Source organism: Nerophis lumbriciformis, linkage group LG01 (assembly GCF_033978685.3).
Source record: "Nerophis lumbriciformis linkage group LG01, RoL_Nlum_v2.1, whole genome shotgun sequence".
Classification (NCBI taxonomy): Eukaryota; Metazoa; Chordata; class Actinopteri; order Syngnathiformes; family Syngnathidae; genus Nerophis; species Nerophis lumbriciformis.
Window position 1 is genome coordinate 46640480 of NC_084548.2, and position 17495 is coordinate 46657974.

Consider the following 17495-nt stretch of genomic DNA (forward strand, 5'->3'; position numbering starts at 1 on the left):
AAAAAACGCCACTAGACACCAAAATGCATCAATTATATGTCTAATATTTTTGCTGGTCCATATATGTTGACAAAGACAGCTATTTCTGTGCAACTGCCAGTTTGCACATTCTTTCTAGACATTCTAAAATGCAGGGTTCAATTTTCGTCTTGATAAATCACACTTAAAGTGCTAAATCATTAGATTTGAATTTTTTCCTCTCAATATTCTGGCCGTGATCATCAGATCATCATATATTTTGAATATTCATGAATACAGACACGCTAAATGGAGTGCACACTCAATTTTCACCTAAGAGAAGCAATCTTCTGCGCACAATCTTAATAGATCCTCTTAGCGTATGCTATCAAGTTTGCATGTGTTTTAATACACCCGATCCTTCCATAGATCAGGGACCTTTGTGTTTCAACTTGTCTGTGCATACAAAATGCTGTGTAAATAACGTTTGATTGATTGAAAAGGAAAAAAAGAAAAAAAGAAAACATTTATTCATGACTAGTGAGGAAAAAAGGATATTACTGCCTGGAAGTAACATGTTATTAATTTTAATGCTTAACCCTGAGGTGTGTTAGTTTTTACAAGGATACCACATAACAACATCGAGCTTTGTTCGAAATATACATTTTTGGTTTTTGAGTTGTCTGTGGCGCTGATACAGATATTTTAGTCTAAAATGTCCATTGCTGAGGGGAGGTAGGAGCTGTGTGATGGAATTGAATTCATTGAGAGGTGAAAATAACACAATAGAAAGCATGAAGTGAGAGAAGACCACCCTTGCAGCTCTGCACTTTGTCTCTGGGCTCATTACATAGTCTCTACCCAGCCCACTCAATAAAGAGTGGATAAAGAGGCAAGAATCCAAGACTTTGCTGCCTGAAATACCTTGTACTAACGTCACTGTTTAGGTCACTGGTTACCCTTGTCGACAAACACTCCCATGTACACACTGTTTATTAATATTTACTCAGTACTCCACTGTTTTTATTGCTTTACGTCAATGCTCCATTCTCAGTTATTTTTAAACTTTTAAAAGTTGTGTCCATCTCACTGTCATCCACATGCATTCCCCTCTGTCCTCTGTGCTCCCTCCCCGACTGTGCTGTGTTAATGGAATATATTTTCATCCATGCCTCTCTGTGACTGTGGTCGCTGAATGGTTGGATATTTGCATTTTTCACTCACTCGTGACCTTTCCTTCTCACCGCTTTGGGAGCTCTAGTATCCTTGCTTGCCGCCTGTTGACAGACTACTGCCTGCAAATCACATATGGACACAGCAAATGGTACACGGGGAGTGGAGGAGGCAGGGTCCAGAGAGTGGAGAAGGGCGGAAAAAGCAACAGAGCGAGGACTTGACAGATACATTGGTGTTGAATGTCTGTCAGCCTCTGTGTGTGGACTGAAACAAAAGGGATCTTTAATTGTTTCTGCTGCAGGCAGCCACAGGACACTAAGGGCCTGAGCGACTCGAGGATTGCGTATTTTAAAGCACCTGCAAACTTGATAGCGCACGCAGAGCTGATCTACTAAGCTCATACGCAGGGTATTGTGTCTTTTAAATGACCAAAATGGAGAGTGCAATTCCATTTAGTGTGTTTATCCTCATGCAAATGCAGAACATATGCTACAACAGGTGATGGAGAGCAAATCTTCCACCCATGTGCGTATCAGCATATTGTCTTAAGGTAGTGGTTCTTAACCTTTTTGGAGGTACCGAACCCCACCAGTTTCATATACGCAGTCACCGAACCCTTCTTTAGTGAAAAAAACAACAACATTTTTTTTTCAAATTCAAGACAAAGTTATATGTTTTTGGTAACACTTTAGTATGGGGAACATATTCTAAGTAACAAAGACTTAATTTAGAGCTATTTGGTTAGGGTTAGGGTTAGGCTTAGAGGGTTAGGGCCAGGGTTCGAGGGTTAGGGTTATAATAAGGCCATGCCGAATAAGGCATTAATAAGTACTTAATAATGAATAGTTAAGAGCCAATATGTTACTAATTTGCATGTTAATAAGCAACTAATTAATGCTGAATATGTTCCCCATACTAAAGTGTTACCATGTTTTATTACTGGTGCACAAAATGAACCGTGCATGAACATCACCTTGTTCAAAGAACAAAACCAACGCAGTGCATAAACACACAACAAATTACACACCTGCAAATCAGTGTGACTTCTGCTGTTGCCGTATCCGTAATACGCCGATAGGGAGAAGTTTTTATTTACACGATGAGTCGGGTGTGTTTTGACCACCGCCGAACCCCTGAGCCCGACTCACCGAACCCCTAGGGTTCCATCGAACCCAGGTTAAGAACCGCTGTCTTAAGGGGATGATTAAAGAAAATGTTATTTATTCGGACATATATATATATATATATATATATATATATATATATATATATATATATATATATATATATATATATATATATATATATATATATAAGGGGTGTAACGGTACACAAACGGTACATACCTCGGTTTAGAGGTCACGGTTCGGTTAATTTTTGGTACAGTAAGAAAACAACAAAATATAAATTTTTTTGTTTACTTATTTACCAAATTTGTAAACAATGGCGTGTGAGGTGAGTGTGTGGGCAAGCGAGGTGAGGGAGCGATAGCAAGTGCGGGGAGTGGCTAGTGTTTTGTTGGATTGGCTGTGTGCAAGACCTCAATAAAGCCACGATTTTCAACTAATTGCCGGACTCCCCATTTACCCTGGAGTCCGGAGCTGTGGAGACCCACTGCCGGGTAGAGTGAAGGGTGAAACCTCCGTCCTCCATTGTTGAATCGCGCAGCCAAAGTGTTCCCAAACGGGAGATCTTAACGAGTCAGGAGGGTCTTCCAGCTCTGGCTTTTACATGTTGTCCTAGCCCGGTCGCTGCTAGCATGTGTACTTGTTCGGTACACTTTCGAACCGAACCGAAACCCCCGTACCAAAACGGTTCAATACAAATACACGTACCGTTACACCCCTAATATATATATATATATATATAGTTGAGGTTTCTGTGGTTTATTCGTTACACAGTGCTCAATACCGGGGTAGAGCGGAATATACGTTAGGTCAGGAAAAAACACAGAGGTTTTATCATCCTGACAAGCCTGTTTTCGCAGAAAAAAAACATATCTTGCTCATTACTGAAATATTTCTTGCCACCATATGTTGCATATTTTTAATATGAGATTTCCAGTTAATTTTATCATGTATTATTACACCCAAAAATGTAGTTTCTTTTACCCTTCCAATGTCTACTCCATCTATTTGTATTTGTGTATGATGTTCTTTTGATGTGCGTACATGGAAGAGAATGCCGTGCGTCAGGTTGGATGCAACATGGAGTTACGCTGAACGACATGTAGTGGAAATTTTACTGTTAGCCTTGGCTTGCCATCAAAGTAGGCATATGCGATATATAATATATTATATATAATTATTTCGATGGTGGTCCGTGTGGTCAAACTAAACATTTTAGCAGGGTAATGCCAACAATCTGTCTCGACTCCCGACTAAAATATTGCTGTGTAACTTTACAAATACATTTGGCCAATCAACATTAGTAAAATGTGACATAATTACTTAGTAAACCATCTTGCAAGAAGCATAAACAAGAGAAACCTACAGCGTAGGACTCGTCAATTGCCATTTGAAGTTCCTTGGAGTAGGATTCAAATTCGGCTGCGTATCTGACAACATCGGTCATGTAGAGTGGGAGGGGACGACAGAATTTTGACCGTGATTGCAGTACCATTTCTGGCCACATTACTACATATGGCTCCTTTAATGTCGCCAAGTTTCGAGCAAATTAATGACTTGTAGTTGAGTAAAGCTTTAAAAACGTTCCTGGATTGCATTTGTGTGCAAATATTGGTGTCTTTTCTAAGTAATAAGCTTTGATTAATCGTGATTAATCATATGTGCATGTATATACTAGGGCTGTCAAATGATTACAATATTTAATTGCCATGATCGCATTTTGTTCATAGTTACTCAAAATTAATTGTGATTAATCGCAGATCGGTATAATTTTCATCATTAGTAAGTGTACCCTAGACAGATATATATATATATATATATACTTTTTTTTTTTTTGTAGATCAGGCCCCTACTCCAAATACTTGCTATTTTCAGGTAGCACCCCTGGTAGGGTTTGTATGCACTGTGAGGAATGCCATGTTACGTCAGTTTTTCATTTTCCTCATTAATTCAAGTGTCGCTTTAACTAAATTTGTGGGAATGTCTCAGAATTTGTAAACATGGGGATGACATAGGTATGTTTCCCTCTATGCCATGTGTTCTATGCCACAGAAAGATGTACGTGCATTTTCCCAACGAGTGTGTTTTTGTGTTTTCGCAGGCTGACTCGCACCTTTACACCTTTTCTGGGTTTGTTGCACGCAGAAGCAGTGTTGATGATGAGACTCACACTTTATCTTGAAGAATAATGCTAGAGACAACGTAACAAACCATTCATCCAAATAATGTAAGCAAAACACTGAAGTGCTAAGAGATATCCAAGTACAGTATGTAGTAGTGCCGATAGCAGACAGATAGCCTGGCTAACGAGAGTGATGAGATGGACCACTAAGCCAGTAGATTTGATGACCCTTTGTAAGCACACTCGACTATATGCAGGAAACCTATTCCATCATATTTTACTGCAGCTGTTAGACAAGGGGGATGGCAGAGCTTTTAGCAGACTGAGATACCGTCCCGCGCTGGTCGGCGTGTATGTGCAATGCCATCAGGGAAGTGAATAACTGGGTAGATAAGTGAATGGAGGCTGGGGAGTGAGGTGAAGGAGGGAAGTAATAGGCTGATGTGGGCCTGCCAGCTGACAAAGAAAAACCTTACACCTAAATGGAAACTGATACTATGCAACTTACTCAGGTTCAAAGATAGGATATGTTTACCACAAGTGGGAAAGGGAAAGCGAAAGAGGAGCTCTTACCTGGAGCAGCCAATAGCACCTACGGTGGAAGGTGGGGATGATGGATGAGTGAACGTAGCAGCCATACAGACACTGAAAGAAGGTGAGACAAGAAAAAAAGTCAGAAAGACAGGCAGAGAAAAGGTTTTAACGAGCAATAGGTTAACCCCACTGCTGATCATGGCAGCTGTGATCTTTGAACCCTGAGCGTTCGTCTCCTCAGTTAACTCCCATACGGACGTGGAGGCAGATGGTCAAACTATTGTTCTCTGTGACCTGGAGGAAGAAACTGGATGGGGTTAACTAGTGAACAGCTCCACATTGCCCCACCATATGACTGGTTCCTTCCGTGCAATCCACTCATATCTTTCCCTGCTAGGAGAAAGCCCCGGACAGAATGATTAAGGCCCTCCTTACGCTGCCCCCCTCCGTCACCCCGCAAGGCACCCAAAGCACATAACTAAACTACAGTGTTATTAATATCCTTATCGTAAACAGATAATACTGCGCCCAGGGGCTCGTTACAGTGGAGGGAGCTAGGCAGGGCTGATAATACCTCGCTGCATTTGGCAGAAGGGCCAGGAGACATTTTTCACAAGCCGGCAACAGAGGCAAATGCAACCAGAAACACGAACAAGAGCTGTTATCCTCTTTCCAAACACTGACACGCTCCATTTTTCTCATGCAGACCCTCTGCCCTGGCTCCCAGGTGACCTGAAGGGATGGCTAGCCTGCACGATATTGTTAATGGCGGAAACAGGAATCTACAACGTTCCCTTTTACCCAACCGATACCACCCAAGAGGCAGCCAGGTATACACTATTTTGAAAGGAGAGGGGATTACTCCTAAGTCAGAACAAACATGTGAAACTTGGCCTGCTGTAATAAAAGTGACAATGTGGGAATACAGCATACTTGCCAACCCTCACGGATTTTCCGGGAGACTCACGAAATTCAGCGCCTCTCCCGAAAACCTCACGGGACAAATTTTCTCCCGAAAATCTCCCGAAATTCAGGCGGACCTGGAGGCCACGCCCCCTCCAGCTCCATGCGGACCTGGAGGGTCTGCATGGAGCAATGTTGTTGTAATATATTGTGTTGGAGGCAATAAACAGGCGAGGTGATGAAGTACGTCTCTTTACTGTAGACTTCAGAACAGACTCACACACTTGATGTCAGGTGCGCAACACCACGTAAATCGTTGGCCAACCAAAAAGTAACCCCAGTACGCTATAGCCAACATTCACCAGGAGATGGCAACAGACAAACATATATCACTCTATTACATTCCTCCCCTTTTAGAATTGTAGAAGTAACTCAAAAGACATAAACAACCCAAACAAAAAATGCAGCAGCTCAATTAAAAAACTGTACTTAAGCCACATTCTTTTTTTTTTTTAGTACTGAACTCTTAACCCTCATTTGTAAACAATAACATGCTTATTATACAAACAGTATTTGTACATCTTTAACACAGAGGTCTCAAGGGTGGCAAGTATGGAATACAGTCACAGTTTATGTTTAAAGTTTTGTTTATGGTAACTGCAAAATCAAAACCGAATGACTAACAATGTACTGGCCAAAACGGGATTTAAAATCAATTATCACAAATGCCAGTAGTATACAACGGTACTCCAACTTAAGAGCATCCATCAAACATATATTAACGTTGTTACCCTAGGGAAAACTGGGTAACACGTGGCACACTGACAAAGCTTAACCTATTGTTACTATAACAATCTACAAGGTTAATATAGCTGTCTTCTCTTTCTTCCCCTCCATTTATCTGCTCTCTTTTGTATCTCTAGTTATCATTACACATATGTATCGTTTGCATTTGAACAATTGTATTGTTGATAACAGAGGTAAATTATTGTTATTATTCATTATCAATAGTGCTATTTCTATTGGTATTTGTATTGCTCCATTTGTAGTGTAATAATGTTCATTGTCATTTCTATGTTATTATTTATTTCACTAGCTGCTTCTTTGCTATCACGTTGTCTATCATATTTGTACATATCGTAGTACTGCTGTTGTTATTGTTGTGTTTGCTGTTGTTGTTTTTGTCTCTCTGTCTTATCCCCCTTTCTTCCCCACAATTGCCCCCTGTCCTCCTTTTCTATCCCCTCCTGCTCCGACCCGGCTGCACCAAATGATAATATAAATCCATTTAATAAAGTGAAATACAAATAAGGCAACAAGAGAAGTATCCCACACTTCTCTTTTGTAAAGTGAATTTGTACAGCCGATACAGGCATCTACATCAACAATATGATTTGCCTGAGAAGCTGGACAGGACCAAAAAAAAAAAAAGAGCGTCCCAACTAATAATAATCACAATAGATTAGCTTTATACAGCACTTTTCCCGAGACACAAATTGCTTCACAGAGAACTGAGAATCCACTATCCACCATTCACTCCACATTCACGCACTGATGGTGGTAAGCTACATTTGTAGCCACAGCTGCCTTGGGGTACACTGACAGAAGTGTGGCTGCCAATTTACGCACCACCAAACATTCATACACCAGTGTAGGTGGCACAAGGAGCAAAGTGGGTGAAGTACAGTATCTTGCCGAAGGACTACTCTAGCATCTGAACCATTAAAGTTAAAGTACCAATGATTATCACACACACACACTAGGTGTGTCGAAATTATTCTCTGCATTTGACCCATCACCCTTGATCACCCCCTGGGAGGTGAGGGGAACAGTGAGCAGCAGCGGTGGCCACGCCCGTGAATCATTTTTGGTGATTCAACCCCCAATTCCAACTCTTGATGCTGAGTGCCAAGCAGGGAGGTAATGGGTCCCATTTTTATAGTCTTTGGTATGACTTGGCCGGGGTTTGAACTCACAACCTGCAACCTACCGATCTCAGGACGGACACTCTAACATGCCGTCCCAACTATGAGTGCTTAGAGATAAGAGCTGTCTCTCAGCTAATGTTATGCTTGAGGTTACAAGCAAACATTTGTGTAACAAGCATTCCCGCCATTAGTTGGCATAGTAAATGTCACAGTAAACTCCATAAGATTTGCCGAAAACATCTGGGGCCTCATGTTTTAAGAGTTGCATGGATTTTGGACTAAAAATGAGCATAAGCTAAAATCCAGAAAAGGGTGTACGCATAAGAATGTACTAATCCATGTACAGTTCTTTTTTACATTCCGATCAACGTGGAATTACGCGCACATGTTTGCGTGGCTCGGCACGTCAGACCACGATCAGATTTAAATACGCAAATCATAGAGGAATTAGCCATGTGCCCGAGATGCCACTCTCTGCCCAATCAGAATTTACCGTCCAGAAGTAGAAGGTGCTTCTATCTGCTGTTTCCAGGCGCACGAAAGAGGTTTGAGTGGGATCAAGTGTGTGAACGTGTCAATGCTGTGGAGTCAGCGAACCGCACACGGGAACTAAAAAGAAACAAGAGGTACTACATCAGGAAACAGGCGGGGGGACCGCAGAGCAGATAGTCACTGCAATGTTATGTAAAACTCTTGATATATCTCAACTTTGCCATGAAAAAGGGAAGACGCCAAGTTTTTGTGCGTACGCACCCTTAATACATGAGGCCCCTGGTCTTACTCGCTTGCATAAGCTTATAGCTAGAGAACAACATAACTGTGTTTTTCATCCATTGGAAGGAAGAAACTGGGTGTAAAGGACAGTGCTGAGAAGAAATGGATGATATTTATTGAATTGAAAAACTAAATAATCAAAAACATGACTTGGAAAAGCAATTGGAGCATCTCATTGTTGTCTGCGCCATACTGAAGTAGAATAAGTTTAATGCCAGACAAGAATGGAATAACTAAACGGTGAACATTTATCCATGAAAACATGGAAAAGCAGCTGATGGTGTGCTTAACAGAGAAGCAGCTGGAAGGAGGAACTGTAGAAGTCCATTCTACAAGGTAAATGTTTACTTCATAAAACTACTGCGGTTGTTTGTAGTATACGATTGTATTGTTTCTATACAGTTATATGTTTTTCTTTCTACTGTTTTGTTTTTAATTTAATTTCATATGGAGACTTGGATTTTAGATCCAAGTGTTTTGAGCTACGAGCTACAGTAAGGAAATGGACGATATGGCCACATTCCTGGGTGGATCTTACATAATCATTTTGCAATGCAGTCTGCTGAAAATGATGGAAAGTGCCACTGTACATGGCAACTTTCTTTCATTTTCTTTTCTTAATGATTGTCACACACACACTCGGTGTGATGAGATTATCCTCTGCTTTTGACCCATCACCCTCACCCCCTAGGAGGTGAGGGGAGCAGTGAGCAGCAGCGGTGGTTGCGCCCGGGAATCATTTTTGGTGATTTAACCCCCCATTCCAACCCTTGACACTGAGTGCCAAGCAGGGAGGTAATGGGTCCGATTTTTATAGTCTTTAGTATGACTCGGCCGGCGTTTGAACTCATAACCTACCGATCTCGGGGCGGACACTCTAACTACTAGGCTGACGCTGTGGTCAAAGTTGGAATTGCCACAAAACACAGTAAGATATTCAAAACACTACTGTCATTTGGTGGCTAAAGTGGATAGTGTAGCCCTCAAATTCGTCACGTTTCATGTGTCAGGTAAACCATGAAGAATTGGGCCATATGAATTATCTTCTTACTGTAAGACCTAAGGATAAATACGAGAGAAAATAGATTGATAAATGGAGATTGGTATTCATACGATGTAACACACTCACATTAGAAGTGTTACTTAGTAGCCTAGTAGTTAGAGTGTCCACCCTGAGATCCGTAGGTCGTGAGTTCAAATCCCGGCCGAGTCATACCAAAGACTATAAGAATGGGACCCATTACCTCCCTGCTTGGCACTCAGCATCAAGGGTTGGAATTGATGCTGAGATGATTCCGGGCGCAGTCACCGCTGCTGCCCACTGCTCCCCTCACCTCCCAGGGGGTGAACAAGGGGATGGGTCAAATGCAGAGGACACATTTCACCACACCTAGTGTGTGTGTGACAATCATTGGTACTTTAACTTTAACTGTGTGTGTGTGTGTGTGTGTGTGTGTGTGTGTGTGTGTGTTAGAGGTGGGCATGTAATGCACACGTCTTATGATGCTCCTTCAAACCAAACCAAATCTGGACATGACTTAATTCGAAGAAGATAAGGGAACCTGTCGAAACAGAGAGCAAGGCGACAAAAAAGCCGCACACAACTTTCCACAAACCTGCTAAACTGACATGTGCACATTCACGTCACACAAATTAACAACACCTGGTACTGACACCACGCTGACAAAGAGCCTCATTACTCAATAAGCAGCTCTAGATGCTCCATAAGTGCAGGCAGCTTTCCCTGGCAAATTGTGGATAAGAACTGGTAGGAGGTAAAACACACTGAGTTGGACGTTGTGTTAGGAGCTAAGGATGTTGGGGAAACAAAGCTCGCAGGAGCATGTGATAAATAGGCACCTCTGAGTGTGCAGTCTCATCCTGCTGAACCAGAAAAAAGAGCAGCAGAGCCTAGGAAGTCAGTGGATATAACCACTCGTTTGCCAACATCAAACTGTCTCATTAGTTATATTTTAGAAACAGTGACTGAACAGCTACAAAGCTTGTGCACAAAGTAAGAGCACCTGCCATAACGATAAACATCACACGTACATGATTTTGATACGTACATGGACACTGGACATTGTTTCATTGAACCTATTTCAGAAATGATTTCAAGTCACTGCCAAACTGTGTGTCATGCATAATTCTTACTTTTCGCTCTACTCTCATCCATTAAAGCTGTCCGAAATAGGATGTGAGCCTCCTCCCACTCTTATAGTGCTGCCATCCATTATATACGCTGACAACGAGCAGACACATCCTCCTACTCCCGCTGTGTAGCCAGCTACTGTAATGTCAAATTACTTCTCACAATTACAACTGCTATCATCTTGCAACTGTCTGCTGTGAAGTTTTGCAAGTGTTTGAAAACAAGCTTTAGTTTTCTGTTGAGGACATTTTGGTATGAGTCCAAATAACTTTTACAATAATTGCATGTTGCAATCAGTGTTGGGTTAGTTACTGAAAGCCAGTAACTAGTTACAGTTACTAGTTACTTTATTTCAAAAGTAATTCAGTTACTAACTCAGTTACTTACACCGAAAAGTAATGCGTTACTGTGAAAAGTAACTATTTAACTACTTATATATATATATATATATATATATATATATATATATATATAATTTTTTTAAAGTCCCCTTTAATGCCATTTTAGCCTTCATTTCAGTACTGTTATTGCAATGGAGAATAATACAATCTGTTGATCAACTTGACATGCATTTGCATCACTGAACTCTGCTAAGCAATGGGTCTACATACAACACACAAAGACAACGATATGAACAAATTGACAAAGCTATTTTAAATAGCTGCAACATAATATACATAAGTAACAAAATCACCAAAAATGATTCCCGGGTGCGGCACCGCTGCTGCCCACTGCTCCCCTCACCTCCCAGGGGGTGATCAAGGGGATGGGTCAAATGCAGAGGACAAATTTCACCACACTTCGTGTGTGTGTGACAATCATTGGTACTTTAACTTTAACTTTAACAAACAGCATAATAACAACATAGCTGTAAACCAAGGAAGGCACACATAACATACACAAAGCCTATCCAGGCATTTTTTTCTCTCAAGGAATTCTGAAATAAAATCATGTCTGAAGCCCAGAACACTCTACACATTTCCCCAGTTTTAGTTTAGAGATAAGGAAAGATTGGCCTGGCCCACTAGGATCCCTCTTCATGTTTATGTACTTTATAGTCTATACATTTAGAGTTATGTGATAATCAAATACTCTAGAAGTCTAGAATGAAAGAGCAACAGTATATAAGAGGATTGACAGAGTGTGTACCTTCAGTGCTGAATGATGAGCAGAGGCAGAGTTTGGAGTGTCTTCTTTAGCTCGCTTTCCATTTTTATGTACTCACTGTCCAGGTGCCATTTGACGCCCGGTATCATGCTAATTAGCTGCTGAAAGCGGGTGACTCCACTGTAGAAATAGCCTGCATGTCTTCTAGCACACACGCTGCAATGGCTCTATCAATGTTGTCCTGGCTAGCAGTGCCTCGTTAAAATCCAGCCGCTGTTGCTTAGGAGGTGAAGTGTGTCTCTCTTTAGTAGCTTCGTCGAAGCATGTTGCTTTTGTAGCTGTTTCAGCAGATTTGAATTGCTAGGATAGGATCTTTGATCCAAGACACAACTTACATATAACTAAAATGTTCTTTTCTTTGTGGTCGACAAAAGAAAAGTAGTGAGAATATCTCCATGTTAAGAAACTCGGCTTCGGGCTTTGCCATGTCTTGTTAGTAAACACAGACACACACACACACACACACACACACACACACAAACACACACACACACACACACACACACACACACACACACACACACACACACACACACACACACACACACACACACACACACACACACACACACACACACACACACACGCACACACACACACACACACATACACATACACAGAGCGCGCCATTTCTCTGTCGCCTTATCTACAACGCTCTAATAAAAGACACTCAGATCTTCTCAGTTTCTAGCCGATACTACATAAAAAATAACGTAAAATAACGCAGTAACGCATCATGTAGTAACGGTAACTGAGTTATTGAACATAACAAATAATGCGTTAGATTACTATTTACCGCCAAAAGTAACGGCGTTACAGTAACGCGTTACTTTGTAACGTGTTAGTCCAAACACTGGTTGCAATACATGCATGGGAGGTACAGAGACCACTGGCGCAACTATGACACAATGTGCTTTTATATACAATTTTTGTGTAGAATTTAAAGGGGTCATATTAGTTTTTTTAATCTATTTAAAACACTTCCTTGTGGTTTACATACCATGTAATGGTGGTGCTTTGGTCAAAAGTTTGTATAGATTATGTTTTAAAGACTATCTTCAAGCCGCTTTCTAACCGTCTCTTTAAAGCAGTGGTTCTCAACCTTTTTTCAGTGATGTACCCCCTGTGAATTTTTTTTAAATTCAAGTACCCCCTAATCAGAACAAAGCATTTTTGGTTGAAAAAAAGAGATAAAGAAGTAAAATACAGCACTATGTCATCAGTTTCTGATTTATTAAATTGTATAACAGTGCAAAATATTGCTCATTTGTAGTGGTCTTTCTTGAACTATTTGGAAAAAAATATAGGTTTTTATTTATATTTATAAATGATTTTTGAATTTTTGCTATTTTTAGAATATTTTGAAAAAATCTCACGTACCCCTTGGCATACCTTCAAGTACCCCCAGGGGTACGCGTACCCCCATTTGAGAACCACTGCTTTAGAGTGTGCGGTTTTGTGGGCGGTCTTATTTGCGTGCCAAAGTCCTTCTTCAGGCCGAGCCCCCTTCGACTGTGTCCCCACCGCGTCGGCAACGTTCAAGTTTTTAGCTCTTCCATATCAAGCCTACTGGCAGATATAGGTTAGAACCCTACACTAATTTTTTATAAAAAAAATGGCACCAGCGCAGGATTTTACAAGATGTACAAGCAGGATAGCAAAAAATACGAAAATTATTGACTACAACTGGACAAAAATGGCAGACTCGCACAAGGCTCTTTGATAAACATCTACTATATATGGAGTTATCCACTGTCGTAACTAAGGCACAATACGTCACAAAAGAAAGCAAGATTGTTCTATAAATATTGCTTCCATGCCTAAATGGTTTGATTTAAATGTTCTGGGACTTTTCAACCTTTTCTGAGCCAAGACACATTTTTTTCATTGAAAAAATCTGGAGGCACACCGCGAGCAGAAAACATTAAAAAAATTCAACTCAGCAGCCAATATTGACAGTAAAATGTCGTTCTCGCAATTTTTGTATATGAATTCAAACCATAACCAATCATGCATCACTATAACTCTTGTCTCAAAGTAGGTGTACTGTCACGACCTGTCACATCACGCCGTGACTTATTTTGAGTTTTTTGGTGTTTTCCTGTGTGTATTCTTGCGTTCCTATTTTGGTGTTGATTGTTATGTACAAATGTACTTTGTGGACGCCGTCTGCTCCACACGCTGTAAGTCTTTGCTGTCGTCCAGCATTCTGTTTTTGTTTACTTTGCAGCCACTTCAGTTTTAGTTTTGTTTTGCATAGCCATCCTTACGCTTCAATGCCTTTTCTTAGCGGCACTCGCATTTTGTTTATTTTTGGTTTAAGCAGTAGATACCTTTTACCTGCACGTTGCCTCCCGCATATTGTGATCACGACAAACCATGTTCCCGACATCTACAAAGCAATTAGCTACCTGCTGCCACCTACTGATATGCAGAGCTCTAGACAGTACAGACACTCAACAACGGCAATAATTACTAGTTTGCATAAAATATTTTTAACCCAACTAGGTGAAATTACATAATGTCCCACAGTACACCAAACAATATCTCACGGTACACTAGTGTGCCGCGGCACAGTGGTTGAAAAACACTGCCCTAATACACAAAAACCAACAGGTAAGAAAAGTTGGTTTAGCATAATAGAGCTCCTTAAAGATAAGTTGTACAAAATTGTTATTAATGTTTGCATTATACTGAATTGGTACTCAGTATGGCATGCACCTGTGCCATTTCTGCTCTCTTCCATTGATTAATAACATATATATATGAAAACATATACAGAAGCAACACGTTGGTTTTGTGTTATACACACATTCATACATACACACTGTACAATGTACATACAGTGTGGGATGGGTACCGAATACAGTACTTTTACAAGTACTGACCGAATTTCCATCTGTGATCCCGGGTATCAGTTCACGCAAAATCAAACGGTACCATATTTCGATTACTTTGCACGTGATGTCCCGGAAACAAGCAGTCAAGCACTCAGAATGGACTCAGGCGGACTGTCTTTTTGCGTAATGTTACAATTTGTCATGACAACAAAGCAAGAAGAAGGCATTAAAAAGTACAAGGCTCCATTTTTTCAAAATGCACAAGTTCAATGCTAATTCACATTAGATTTAAGTTAAAGTTAAAGTACTAAGGATTGTCACACACACACTAGGTGTGGTGAAATTTGTCCTCTGCATTTGACCCATCCCCTTGTTCACCCCCTGGGAGGTGAGGGGAGCAGTGGGCAGCAGCGGTGCCGCGCCCGGGAATCATTTTTGGTGATTTAACCCCCAATTCCAACCCTTGATGCAGAGTGCCAAGCAGGGAGGTAATGGGTCCCATTTGTATAGTCTTTGGTATGACTCGGCCGGGGTTTAAACTCACAACCTACCGATCTCAGGGCGGACACTCTAACCACTAGTGGCAATATTACATGGCGATTTCAATGCCTCCTATTTCTGGGGCTGAGGTTGCCGAGGTAGTTAAAAAGCTCCTCGGTGGCAAGGCCCCGGGTGTGGATGAGATCCGCCCGGAGTTCCTTAAGGCTCTGGATGTTGTGGGGCTGTCTTGGTTGACAAGACTCTGCAACATCGCGTGGACATCGGGGGCGGTACCTCTGGATTGGCAGACCGGGGTGGTGGTTCCTCTCTTTAAGAAGGGGAACCGGAGGGTGTGTTCCAACTATCGTGGGATCACACTTCTCAGCCTTCCCGGTAAGGTCTATTCAGGTGTACTGGAGAGGAGGATACGCCGGATAGTCGAACCTCGGATTCAGGAGGAACAGTGTGGTTTTCGTCCTGGTCGTGGAACTGTGGACCAGCTCTATACTCTTGGCAGGGTCCTTGAGGGTGCATGGGAGTTTGCTCAACCAGTCTACATGTGCTTTGTGGACTTGGAGAAGGCATTCGACCGTGTACCCCGGGAAGTCCTGTGGGGAGTGCTCAGAGAGTATGGGGTAACGGACTGTCTTATTGTGGCGGTTCGCTCCCTGTATAATCAGTGTCAGAGCTTGGTCCGCATTGCCGGCAGTAAGTCGGACCCGTTTCCAGTGAGGGTTGTACTCGATCCGCCAGGGCTGCCCTTTGTCACCGATTCTGTTCATAACCTTTATGGACAGAATTTCTAGGCTCAGTCAGGGCGTTGAGGGTATCTGGTTTGGTGGCTGCAGGATTAGGTCTCTGCTTTTTGCAGATGATGTGGTCCTGATGGCTTCATCTGGCCAAGATCTTCAGCTCTCACTGGATCGGTTCGCAGCCGAGTGTGAAGCGACTGGGATGGGAATCAGCACCAAATCCGAGTCCATGGTTCTCGCCCGGAAAAGGGTGGAGTGCCATCTCCGGGTTGGGGAGGAGATCTTGCCCCAAGTGGAGGAGTTCAAGTACCTCGGAGTCTTGTTCACGAGTGAGGGAAGAGTGGATCGTGAGATCGACAGGCGGATCGGTGAGGCGTCTTCAGTAATGCGGACGCTGTATCAATCCGTTGTGGTGAAGAAGGAGCTGAGCCAGAAGGCAAAGCTCTCGATTTACCGGTCGATCTACGTTCCCATCCTCACCTATGGTCATGAGCTTTGGGTCATGACCGAAAGGACAAGATCACGGGTACAAGCGGTCGAAATGAGTTTCCTCCGCCAGGTGGCGGGGCTCTCCCTTAGAGATAGGGTGAGAAGCTCTGTCATCCGGGGAGAGCTCAAAGTAAAGCCGCTGCTCCTCCACATCGAGAGGAGTCAGATGAGGTGGTTCGGGCATCTGGTCAGGATGCCACCCGAACGCCTCCCTCGGGAGGTGTTTCGGGCACGTCCGACCGGTAGGAGGCCACGGGGAAGACCCAGGACACGTTGGGAAGACTATGTCTCCCGGCTGGCCTGGGAACGCCTCGGGATCCCCCGGGAGGAGCTGGACGAAGTGGCTGGGGAGAGGGAAGTCTGGGCTTCCCTGCTTAGGCTGCTGCCCCCGCGACCCGACCTCGGATAAGCGGAAGAAGATGGATGGATGGATGGATTTCAATGCCTCCAAAATTGGTAATGCACTTTATCATCAAACAAATGGTGTGAAATAATTACATTACTTATATTACAAACACTTTGTAGGATTCAACAAAAGTAAGCTCAGTGTTAAATGTTACATACAAATAAATTGACATTTTATCTTTAAACAGTTAACATTTGTTGACACATTTGAACACACACACACAAGTCACGAAAATTGGTACCGTTGAGTATCGATATCAATACCCAGGTACTAGGAATTGGTACCGTATCGATTCAAATGTCAAAGGTACCCATCCCTACACTCTTTACAGTGTACAGTGTATACAAACAGAGGTGGATACACAATCCCTTACTAAAGGGGATAAGAACTGGCAACACAAACAAAGTAGATAGGCCACATTAATATTGTTTGTCATAATAAAACTATATTTTGCAATAATTTAGGGCATATTATTTTTCTAAAATAGGCAAATGAAAACAAACCAATAAAGTATACCCCTAATATATCAGTTGTCTTTAGTGCATTATATATTGTATGCAGTCCTACTACATTTTCATGAGCACCAGTGTGACTTTATAATATTGTTCATGCAAAACAACAACACAAATAAACTCGCTGTCTTGTAAATTGTAAATATTGAGTTTGTTGCTGTATCATGACTGATAC

General features: G+C 42.0%; 1 protein-coding gene across 9 annotated transcripts in view; it reads right to left on the reverse strand.

The window, feature by feature from the left end:
- The window catches only part of camta1a (calmodulin binding transcription activator 1a), a 740802-nt gene that overhangs the window by 169347 nt on the left and 553960 nt on the right, over positions 1-17495 (reverse strand). For all 9 annotated transcript variants that reach the window (XM_061984658.1, XM_061984687.1, XM_061984664.1 and 6 more), the window contains one exon: positions 4957-5028. In XM_061984658.1, the coding sequence (XP_061840642.1) occupies positions 4957-5028 (72 nt within the window). The remainder of the gene's footprint in view (positions 1-4956; positions 5029-17495) is intronic.